Raw genomic sequence first — 12,633 nt, forward strand, 5'->3', positions numbered from 1 at the left:
AAAAAACCCATACCCAATTCATAGATATACATAAAATTCCCTCAAAGATATAACATGTTAAATAAAGACACAGCAAAACAGCTTATTTTGCTTTGGTCATTAAGGCCCAAATACACAGAGAGAGAAGGAGTTTATTATTTTTCCCATAAAAACGTGTGCTTACAAAGCTAGGCACCATTCTACAGTATGTGACAGCAAGGGACCCTGTATCTGCAGCTCCACTAGGCCTGTTTCACACTGCCGGTATTAGTTCGGGCCGAGAACAGCCTGCTGGAGCTATCTTGATCCGGCATTGCCGGATGTTACCGCTAGGCCCGCTGGCCCCATTGACTATAAGGCTTCGTTCACATCACCGCTAGGTTTTTCCATTATATTTGTAATCCGTTCAAAATAACGGAAAGTAAATAAATAACAGAAAGCCAACAGACACGGAAAGACGAAACTGATCCGTTTAAAAATCGGACACAATGCATCCGTTTGCTTTCCGTTATGTTCTGTTATTCATGCTTTTTAAACAGATCTTTTTTATTTTTTATTTGAGCATGCTCAGAAAAAAAAACGGAACAGAAAAAGGGATTGCATAATGGATCATATACAAAGCAATCCGTTACAATCCGTCACTCATTGACTAATGCAAAACAAAACGGATCCGTCTCAAATCTGTTATTTTAGACGGGAGCAAAAGTCCCGCATGTAGGATTTCTTTTTTTCGGTCTAAAATAACGTAAAGCTGACGGAAAGGAGCCAAACTGAGTCTAACTGACACTTTATCACCTCCATAGAAGGGAATGGGATTTACAACCGATCTGTTTATTTGCGTTTTACTCATGAATAGAACGGAAATGCAGACGGTGATGTGAATGAGCCCTAATATGTCGGGATTCGGCCGGATAAATACTGCTGTGTGAAACATGCCTTTTAATTGATGTGATCTGTTCATCAGGAGTAGATTCTCCTGAGATTGTTTCCATCATTATATCTCATGTTTGTCCATTCCTTTGTAGATGTGTGTGGCCTCAGAAGCAGTGAAAATCGAAATTTCAGGAAATATAAATCCAGCACAACTGAAAGCATTGAATGTTGAAAAGACTGATGAAGTTGTCATATGCAACAGCCAGAAAGAATGTTCTACTGTTTGTAAAGAGGAAGGACTTAGTAATGTTACAATTAAAACACACGGGTCACCTTCCACAGAGCATGTAGGGGCACACTTTGTAGGATTCCTGAAACGGGACAAAATTAAAAAGAGAAAGAAGAAAAACAAAACTGACCATGATGCTGCTGAGAAAGGGTCTCCAAAGAAGAGCTGTAAAAAGAGACAGTCATCAGAATCCGACATTGAAAGTGTCATGTACACTATAGAAGCCGTTGCAAAGGGAGACTGGAGCATTGAAACGCCATCATCTTCCCCATGCAAAAAAGACCGTTCTGCTGCTAGTCCAAAACATAACTTCTCAGAGTTAAAGCCAACAAAGAAAAAAGTGAAATCTAAAGAGAAGAAAGAGAAAACTACCGAGTCCACCAAAGAACTGATGGAGCCAGAGGCCATGATTTTCACACATGCCACAGAGTCTGAACTGCAAGAAGACGACATAAAAGATGAACCACTATCTCCTACAGAGGATGTTCTCCAGTCACAACTACCAGAAGAGCTGAAGTTTGAGGACTGTGAGAGTAGCAAAAAGCCTGAGGCCTGCGGATCAAGAAAGTCAGAACGCTCCTGCAAAGGTGCTCTGTATAAAACGCTAGTCTCTGAGGGAATGTTGACTACTTTGCGAGCGAATGTTGACAGAGGTAAGCCATATGAGTCAGTGTTCTTCCTTATATATTGATAGAAACTGTTCTACTGCATCTCAACCTCTGTATATAATATACAGTACAGACCAAAAGTTTGGACAGACCTTCTCATTCAAAGAATTTTCTTTATTTTCATGACTATGAAAATTGTAGATTCACACTGAAGGCATCAAAACTATGAATTAACACATGTGGAATTATATACATAACAAACAAGTGTGAAACAACTGAAAATATGTCATATTCTAGGTTCTTCAAAGTAGCCACCTTTTGCTTTGATTACTCTTGAAGCTCATCAAGAGTGTGCAAAGCAGTAATCAAAGCAAAAGGTGGCTACTTTGAAGAACCTAGAATATGACATATTTTCAGTTGTTTCACACTTGTTTGTTATGTATATAATTCCACATGTGTTAATTCATAGTTTTGATGCCTTCATAGTCATGAAAATAAAGAAAACTCTTTGAATGAGAAGGTGTGTCCAAACTTTTGGTCTGTACTGTATGTGTCTTACAGTTTCTGTTCACCTCTATCTCATGGTTTCCATTAAAAACAGAAATCATGATGCAGTGCCTGATCCATCACACAGACACCAATGGCAACCAACTGATCCCATTGACTTAAAGGATAACTGTCATATTTTCATAAAAAAATCTATTTTAGCTTATGTTACTGCTGCAGCAGCATTATGCATAAAGCAATCTTTAGTTTCTTCACTTACCACTGTTTTCCTTGAGTTTTCCCCTTAGTTACGGCTGTCTTGAATCCTACATTATGAGGATCTTCTCAAGATGACTCCTCTGCCAGTTCTCTGAGGCCAAAACTGCATTCCACCAGGTCTCATACATACTTGCTGTAGCCAGCAGCTTCCTGCCAACCAATCAGATTGGATTACTGTGAGACACGCCTCCTCACTCTAAAGCCTAATGCAGGCATGCAGTGTGAAGGACCGCCCCTCTGTTTTCTTAGCCGGAGACAGATGAGCCATAGCAACAGTCTTTTAAGGGAGTAGTGGAAAGGGACAGAGGACATTAATGAAAGCTGTTATTATAAGGTAATTACAGATCTTTTGGGAATTATTGACAGACTAACTCAGGTATACATGCCTAGCTCTAATAAACTGACAAATAAAAATAAAAAAATATGACGGTTATCCTTTAATAATTGAGTAAGTTGGGTTCCATCATGATGTCTGTCATTTTGCTGGAAAAAATAAAGCTGCATGCAGCACCGTTGTTTCCATCAAATTTGACCTATCTGCAGGCCTCCTCCACAGATGTGAACTCGGCCTAAGGCTGCATTCACACGTCCGTGGTGTGTTGCGGACCCGCAACACACCAGCCCGGCACCCCCATTGAAATGCCTATTCTTGTCCGCAAGCTGCGGACAAGAATAGGACATGCTCTATCTTTTTGCGGAGCTGCGGACCCAAAATCGGGGCCGCGCTCCGCAATTGCGGCTGCAGACAGCACACTGTGTGCTGTCCGCATCCATTCCGTCCCCATAGAGAATGAATGGGTCCGCACCCATTACGCAAAATTGCGGAAAGGATGCGGACCCATTTTGCGGACGTGTGAATGGAGCCTAACCCGCACTTACTCATCTTACATACATATGGTTTTTAATGGAAATATCTAATCAACATACATACATAAGTTTTAGATGTTTTCCAGTCAGAAAAATGGGGGGATCTCAGGAAGCCAGGGTCACAGTAGAGGGAAAGAAAAAAAAGAGAAATCTCCCTAAAACTTTTAAAAAGATCAATAAAAAGTTTCAGGAGTGTACACGTCAAAGACGCCCTATTAATGGCCCATAACCTAATTTGTCTCTCGGTGCCACTGCCTAAAGCAGAACTCCTGCCCTGACAAGGGTGATCCCACTCTCTCTCCAGATCTAACCCTACATGACCCTAGATATATTTTAGGAGAGACAAAAGCAACAATATACTGTCAGTCTACAATACTGTGTCAGATAATTACATACTGTATACACCACCATCCAGTGGCCCGATGCAAAGACTATACAGATTAAAGCCCAACACGTTTCCCCCTGCCCACAACGTGGGATACATCATGGGCTATGGTGATTGATATCATTAGACAATGGATACCTTACTCCCTTCCTGCATGGGATATCAGGAATAACTCTAAAGTCGGTTTCTCCAGAAATTCTCATGATTTACAGCCTGAGATATTCCTTGCTAAACAGCACTCTGACCCTTCAGCTGGCTGAGATGTCATCCAGTGTTGAGGAAAGGAAGGCTGGAAAGTTGGGGACCTGCTGACTGGCTGCACAGAGGAGACAGAGAGACATAGCACCTTCTGTCACCCTATGTAACTGTACATTTTCCCAGGGAGAATAACATGGATTATTTGTGAATGTTATCGATTCCCTTTCCCCCATCAGTCTCTGATTGCCACATATTGGGGGAGACTGACTTTTTTCCCATCCTAGAAAAGGAGTATGAACATGAGAACTTACTCATCTAATGACCCCTCTCTGCCTAATTAGCGATACCTGTTACACAATGCAGTAATAGCGATACCCACCGTCACTAGGGAGGAATATCTCATATATTTCTGACAGATGGAAGAGATTTTCATCAGCCAGAAAATACATTTTAACTCATTGGCTGTCACCATAAATAATTGCTTTCAAGTACTGTAGTTTGTAAACCAAGGGCCCATAAACACCTGCACCTCCTGTAGTTCATCAGAACCAGAGGTCATTTTCTGATTAACTACAGGAGGTTCAGGTGTTTGGTCCATAATACTGGAGTAATAAAGTATCTGAAAGAGGACTTGGTTCATGCATTATTTATTAATAACGATTACAGTTTGTATAAGGGGAGGGAAATCATATTCTCAATATAAATAGGTCATTCATACCAGCGCTGCCGCCTAAGTAAATAAAAACTGGGGGCTTTTTTTTCTTACTATTGGAAATTATATTCTACATAATTCCCAGTATTTGCATGCAACATTGGTTGTTGCATTCCTGTGTTTTTTGCATTTCTTTAACACGTATCATTGAATGTAGACACGTGTGGTAGGTCTTAAATCCTCAACTTAGTTTTTTTGCAGACTATGGGAGTCATTTATTAAACTGATATAAAATAGAGCTGGCTTAGTTGCCCGTAGCAACCAATCAGATTCCTCCTTTCATTTTCCAAAGGAGCTGTCCAAAATGAAAGGTGGAAGCTGATTGGTTGCTATTGGCAACTAAGCCAGTTCTACTTTACATCAGTTTGAAAAGTGACCCCCTATATTTTCTTTGCATTTTAGTTGCAAATTTTTAATTTTTATCCAATTTCTGATATAACCAGTGTTTGCTGAAAAGTTGTATGAAGGTGACTGCACATTTGTGGATGAGAAATATTGTATGACCTCTAATTGAGTGATATACAGGTGAAACTCGAAAAATGAATATCGTGCAACTTAAAAGGTGAAACTAACATGAGATAGACTCATTACATGCAAAGCGAGATATTTCAAGCCTTTATTTGTTATAATTTGGATGATAATGGCTTACAGCTTATGAAAACCCCAAAGTCACAATCTCAGGTCCCCTTTGCTCAGGGGATATGGATTAATTAGCTGACTAGAGTGTGACACTTTGAGCCTAGAATATTGAACCTTTTCACAATATTCTTATTTTAAGCTGCATTAATGCAATTCCTTTTAAGTTGCATTACTGAAATAAATGGACTTTTGCACGATATTTAAATTTTTCGAGTTTCACCTGTATAAAATATATATATATATAAGAAATGAAGACACCGCAGCACATCCGTTGGTGAAAAAGAAAGTGTGAACCTCGGCTTGAGAAAAGTCCCAGCAAGTGGACTGAAACGTCGCATGGGTGAATAAAGGTTCACACTTTCACTTTCTTTTTCACCAACGGATGTGCTGCGGTGTCTTCATTTGTTTTGTAATATACACCTTGGTAAGGTGTTTTCATCGCTGGCACCCAATCATCTATTACAAGGTGTGCTGCCCTGAACTTTCGTTTTTATATATATATATATATATATATATATATATATATATATATATATATATATATATTATTAGTTTCTGTCTGTCTGGACGTCTGTCTGTTCTCTATGCTCGACCAAACGACTGGACGGATCGTCACCAAATTTGGCACACCGGTACATCAGGTGTCCGGGAAGGTTTTAGACCGGGTCTCAGCTCTACTTCATTAGCCAATATAAGCCTGCAAGTCTTTCTCTTCAAATCCCAACTGCCATACACACAGTTTTACTCCAGGTTTCCATAACAACCCAGCCATTTTTCTTCACTGCTGTAGGTCAGCTTTAGGCTAGGGCTACAGGACGACAATAAGTCGCACGAGACATAGGGCACAAGTACGCTGCTGACAAAATTTGCATGCCACATGTACATGTCGTCGTGTAGCCCTAGCATTAAAGGCGCAGGGCGCTGTGGAGGTCACTGTTAAAGGGGCAAATACTGTGGAGGTCACTGTTAAAGGGGTGGGCACTCTGAAGGTCACTTTTAAGGGGGCGGGCCCCTGAGGAGGTCACTGTCAAGGGAGTAGGGTGCTGTGAAACTCACTGTTAAAGGGGCTGGCTGCTGTGAAGGTCAAAGTTAAGGGAATAGGCTGCTGTGGAGGTCCCATTTTAAATTGGCGGGGCACTGTGGGGGGGGGTCAGTGTTAAAGGGGCGGGGTGCTGTAGAATTCACTGTTATGGGGGAAACAGTCGATATCTTTTAACGACACACACAAACAATAAATGAAATTTACCCGTGCGAAGCCGGGTCCTTCTGCTAGTGTGTATGTATGTATGTAGGTAGGTATGTATGTATGTGTGATATATATAACCCCTTAGGCCTAAGTTGTATGTGAACTCCATTTTGATCTTTTTTTATCTTTTTTTTTTTTTGGACATGTGGTCTATATAATTTTTTGCTTGGGTTATACTTTTACCCACTACCAACTTTTATGTAATTTTTATGAAAATTTATATTTCAATGCAATGATTTTTCATTTCATAATTTTAGAGTGAGACAATAGGGAAAAAATATTTCTCATTACACATCAGGTCAGACCTCAGCTGGCAGCCCCAATTAGACCTCAGATCAGACCCCCATGCCTCATATCTGCCCTCGGCCATATGTATAATCGGCCCTCGGCCATATGTATAATCGGCCCTCGGCCATATGTATAATCAGCCCTCGGCCATATATATAATCAGCCCTCGGCCATATATATAATCTGCATCTGTAATGCTTCGGAGTGCTAGGTGTGTGTGGATATTTTACGATGGATCAGGTTCAGAAGAATGATGATTAAGGAGGGATGAATGGAGAAGAGTTGGATTAGGCAATATGATAGGCTATTCTAAAAAGATGTGTTTTTAGGGAGTTCCTAAAACTGTGGAAGTTATGAATTAACCTAATTGCTTGGGGTAGATATATTCCAGAGACTTGGTGCAGCTGAGAAGTCTTGAAGACGAGAGTTTTGTCAGCAGTTCAGATGTACCAGCCAGCTTCATCTCTCCTTTCCAGAGTTTGAGTACTTGTACTATCGCTTTCTGTGATATTGGATAGCCTACGCAGTTCTGATGTGCCCCCGGCAGCTGTATTACTCCATTTACAGGATAAGGATTAAAGAACGAACAGCACCAAATCTGCTAGTGAAAATGGAGAAATGTGGGAAAAACTGAGTAATCCACTACCTCCCTAGTCACACCTAATCACCATAAAATCGCAATCCCCACAGCAATCACGTTCCACTTCCATTTAGTATGAGCACATGGCTACTAGCAGCTCACCACTACCCAATGGATCACCAAGAATGGAGTCCCCTGGCACATTGCCAGAACTGTCACGATTCCTCCTCAGTAAACTGCCAGTTGGAATGCTGATCCTCCAGACTGCATAGATGGGTGATGTGCTGTGTCCTGTCTGATTTCCAGACTGCAGTGCTCAAGAGGAGAAAAGCACAAATAGTGTAGTGTAGATTGTAGGGCTGTTTATGTCTTTCTCTACCCATTTTCATGGCCAGCCTCATCCAGCAGTTGAACAGTTGCCCCACTGTTAGATGCCCAGAGATTTCACCACCCCCTCTGTATTCCTTCTGCACCTGGGTCACAGGCTTCACAGAGTTCTCTGAGACCCCAGAAGCAGTTTTTTTCTAACCTCAGAATATCTTGCAAATTCTCAGAATATCAACACTTTTTCGATTCTTTGATAACCAGTTTGATTTGATACTGACATTGTTAAAATTTCAGGTATAGCCTTTTGGAGCAGGCATTTTATGGAAATACAGGCTGAGATTTCCAGACTTCTAAACAGCACCTGGGTGGCTGGGTCATCATCTTTCCTCCTACTCGGGGTTAGCAGATTTATCCCTGACAAGACTGTCAAGCCTCACCTGAGCATATTCTGTTGGTGTGCATGGTCTTTCTGCTCTTGTTATTTCAATTCCAAGTTTATATTTTTCTTCAGCAGGGGTTGGTCCTGGAATCTGTACTGAGAGTTCCTCTCTGGCAAGTGGATTCTTCCCTGAGGGCTAGACCATCTGGGTCACCTTGCAGTCACTCCGCTCCTTTCTCTGGTTGGTGGCCTGTTTGTTTGGTCTCCTCCATTCAGCAGGTTCCTGTGAGGGCAGTCTGTTTGACTCTCAGCTTAGGGCATGCTCTGAGTTCTGTTTGTTCTCCGCCCTGACCTCTTGGTCTCTCAGCCTTCTTCAGCCAGTATGACTCTTCCTCCCTCTTTCCATGCAGGGTCCAGGGTTGCTCTGCTGTTGTCAGACCACTGTCTGTCCTTTTTTATTGAATGCCCCACTTGGCATCACCCCAGCTGCTGAGCTCTGCAACCAGCTTTAATAGTTGTGCCAAAGTGTTTTGTTTCCCCACTCTTGGACTGCTTTGGAACATACCACAGTCTCCTGTGTCCCCCAATGACACAAGCAAATAAGTAGGATTTTTTTTTTGTCAGTAACCTGTAAAAAAACTTTTTCTCTCTGTGTTCATTGGGGTAGACAGTGCCCTCCCAGTTGTATGGGTGGATTTTAGGATGGGTCCCACTGTTCGTGGTTCTGACCCATCTACAGTTTTATGGTTTATCTTCTTTAGCTTCTCCCGGCTGCTCCTACTGCTTGTGTACAAACTGATTAGCTCAGTGTTTTCAGGAGGGGTATATCTGGTGGGAGGAACTAACACTTTTTGTTCTTTTGGTGTTGCCTTCTTGTGGCAGCAGCTGCACCCATGTTCTTCTGCCAACCTCCCCTCCCCCAATGAACGTAGCGAAAAAAGCATTTTGCAGGTAAGTCACAAAAAATCCATATTTTTTTTTTATGGCCATCAAAAGACCCGATCAACATGTGGCACCTTGACATTGACAGATTATCGGGAACAAGCATTTATACATATAAAAGAACCTTAAAACCACCACAATAAAAGCAATACAACTATTGATGCTTGTACAAATTACTTAGCAACATAGAAGACAAAGAGCACAAACAGAGCTGGCTTAAAAAGAAGCACAAAAACTACAAAAAAAAGAGTCTCGCAACTCAGTGTCAGTGTGAAACAGTCTCATCTTCTGTCGAGCTGAGAGACTTCTAACTTCACCCAGAGTAGGTATGTACTGGTCCAAATTAATTGTGGTGCCACAGTGGTTCTTGTTGTGTGACACACTGTTAAAGAAAAAAAAATATCTGGCAGTTAAAAAGATAGTAACACATATCCCTTTTTTTTTTTCTATGAAAAAGACTCTTTTTTCTTTTTTTTTTTTTTCTTTTTCATACTAAAATGGGGGTGGGGGGACGTTAGTGCGTCTTATGGGGTAAGTACAGAAAAAAAAAAATGTTCGGTCCATTGTTTGTTGTCGGTACATCGGAGGCTGTGCTGCATAGGAACAGCAGCCTGAGATGTAACCGACATCTATCCACATGTGTTACCTGAAGAGGGAGAGCCTGGCGGGTGCTGGGTGATAGGGACCGGCCAGCTGCGGCGGGTGATAGTGACTGGCCGGCCGGAAGATGCATTCTTAGCAGGGAGACCATGGGCGGGTGCGCTGGAGCAGGCAGATGATGGGTGGAGCAGGCTTTTCTGTCACACATGCCTGCTTTTGTGTACGTGGCCTGTAAGCCGTGTTGTGCTGTTCCAGAAAACTTCTCCAAAAGGTACTCCTAATAAAGTGACCCCTTATTAAAGTGTCAGTGTCACTGGATATCCCCCCCCCCCCCCCAATAAGTGTGTCAGCAGAAGATTACCCCAAAACAGTGTCAGTGGCAGATCCCCCCCATAACATTGTGTCAGTGGCAGATCCCCCCCATAACATTGTGTCAGTGGCAGATCCCCCCCATAACATTGTGTCAGTGGCAGATCCCCCCCATAATATTGTGTCAGTGGCAGATCCCCCCCCTATAACATTGTGTCAGTGGCAGACCCCCCCTATAACATTGTGTCAGTGGCAGATCCCCCCCCTATAACATTGTGTCAGCGGCAGATCCCCCCTATAACATTGTGTCAGCGGCAGATCCCCCCTATAACATTGTGTCAGCGGCAGATCCGCTCATAACATTGTGTCAGCAGCAGATTACCCCCATAACCTTGTCAACTGCAGATCCCCCGATTTTCCCCCCCCCACAACATTACATTGTGTCAGCGGCAGATCCCCTTCCCATAAGGGTCCATTCACACATCCGCAAGTGTTTTGTGGTCCGCAAATTGCGAATCCGCAAAACACTGACACAGGCCATGTATGGACCGCACATGGCCGGCACTTTAATAGAAATGCCTTTTCTTGTCCGTGTCTGCGGACAAGAATAGGAGTGAGCACTCCATACAGTATTAGGCCGAATGCACACGGCCGTGTTCCGCGGCCGAGAGCGGTCCGTGGTATGCCAGGCTGGATTCCTGTTCAGAGCAGGAGCGCATGGCGTCATTGGTTGCTATGACGTCATGCGCTTCATGCCGCCGCTGCACTATAGTAATACTCGTATGATCTATAGGAGTGTATTACTGTACAGCAGCGACTGCATGAAGCGCACTGCGTCATAGCAACCAATGACGCCGTGCGCTCCTGCTCTGAACAGGAATCCAGCCCTGCGGAACACGGCCGTGTGCATTCGGCCTTAGAATGTATTGGGTCCGATGAGCCGAAGTTATTACTTTGCGACGTCTCTCGAGACTTCACATAATAACTTCAGAAATTGATTTATACTGTAAAAAAAACATTTCCCAAACTCGGATTCTCACACCCTACAGTATTGAAACAAAGTTTTATGCAAATCGACTTTGGATGTTTCATCCGAAGTTGATTCGCTCATCCCTAATTGATGGTCTGATTGCGCTGTGAGCTGAGGTCAGATTAACATTGGGTGTCTGATGTAAAAATATTTTCTCGCCCATTCCACTGGGGGACACAGACCATGGGTATAGCTTAGGTTATTACTAGGAGGAGACACTATGCAAATAGTAAAAAACAGCTCCTCCTCCACTGGCTATACCCCCATGCTCCAACAGGAGGACCTCAGTTTTAGCTTAGTGTCTGATAAGGAGGTGACACTCCTGCTACTGCAGGGTTGTCCCTGTAATTTTTCGCTTCTCCTGTTTGTTTGTTTTTCTCAATAGAGGACGCAGGGTTGCATGGTGCGTCCCTGGTCTCTCAGTGGAGCGAGCGCCGGGGTCGAATGGCCGTCCCCGGCTACCTCCCTTTCCCCCCCAGAAGAGAAGTGGAACCGGGCTCGACCTGCAGCGGCGGTGGCCTACCAGATCCGGGGTCACCTACTCCTGCCCTCTATCCAGTGCACTGCCACTCCTTGTGCCAGACGACTGAAGAGGTGACCCCATGCTGGTCCGGAACGGAGGGTGAAGACTGCAGGATTCAGATAAGTAACATCGGTTCTCCTGCAAACTCCCCCTCCCCCCGTGCTCACACTGTGACACGGTTCTTTAAGGGCTTACCTGTGAATCTGGGGGGGGGGGGGGGGGGGGGGGGACTGGTTGAGAGAGTGGAGGATGTCCTTCTTGTCCCCTGCATCCTGGCTGTGGGCGCAATCCTTTCGGAGCTGGGGTCTCCCGCGTGCGAATTTTCGTGATTTTTTTTTTTGCACTATTTTTTTCGCGGGATTTTTCCCGCGATTTTTGGATGGGTCCTCCCTACAGGACTCGGTTGACAGGCGTTTGGACTCTCTTTCCAAAGCCATCTTTACTGTGGCGGGCACAGGTCTGCGGCCCGCGTTCGCCTCAGCGTGGGTAGCCAGGGCGCTTTCAGTGTGGTTGCAGCGCCATCATCAGGACCTCGCGGAGCAGGACGCCTCTGCGGACACCCTAAGCTTCATCCTCCAAATGTCCCAGGCGACAACATTCCTCTATGAGGCCTCATTGGACGTCAGCACCCTCTTTGCGCGGATTTCGGGCCTCTCTGTCACGCAGCGCAGGGAGGTCTGGTTTAAGATCTGGGACGCCGACTCTTCATCCAAGCGCTCCCTCACCAACCTCCCCTTTACGGGCTCTTCAGTGCTAAGGTGGATGAGATTATCTCTGACGCTACGGGGGGCAAGCGTACACACCTGCCCCAATCTAGATCCAAGCGCGCCTTCAGAGCTCGCCCCGCTGGCTCTAGAAACCAGTCCTTTCGGCGCTTCTCTTCCTCCAGGTCTGCGACAGCCCCCTCCTCCGGCGGCTCTCAGGACTCCCGCAAGAAGACTTCCTTTAAGCCGCAACCATCCTGGCGCCCGCGAGCACAGTTCCAGGGGTGTTCTGCCCACCCCGCGGTTCCCAAGCAGTCCTCCGCCTGAAGGGGCTTGCGGTGCGGTGGGGGGCCGTCTGCTCTTTTTTCAGCATGTCTGGAGAGCTCATGT

At 44.4% G+C, this 12,633-nt stretch overlaps 1 protein-coding gene across 6 annotated transcripts in view; it reads left to right on the forward strand.

Moving 5' to 3' along the window:
- The window catches only part of BBX (BBX high mobility group box domain containing), a 108,881-nt gene that overhangs the window by 60,855 nt on the left and 35,393 nt on the right, over nt 1-12,633 (forward strand). For all 6 annotated transcript variants that reach the window (XM_040424894.1, XM_040424895.1, XM_040424893.1 and 3 more), the window contains one exon: nt 1,005-1,794. In XM_040424894.1, the coding sequence (XP_040280828.1) occupies nt 1,005-1,794 (790 nt within the window). The remainder of the gene's footprint in view (nt 1-1,004; nt 1,795-12,633) is intronic.

Source organism: Bufo bufo, chromosome 3 (assembly GCF_905171765.1).
Source record: "Bufo bufo chromosome 3, aBufBuf1.1, whole genome shotgun sequence".
Classification (NCBI taxonomy): Eukaryota; Metazoa; Chordata; class Amphibia; order Anura; family Bufonidae; genus Bufo; species Bufo bufo.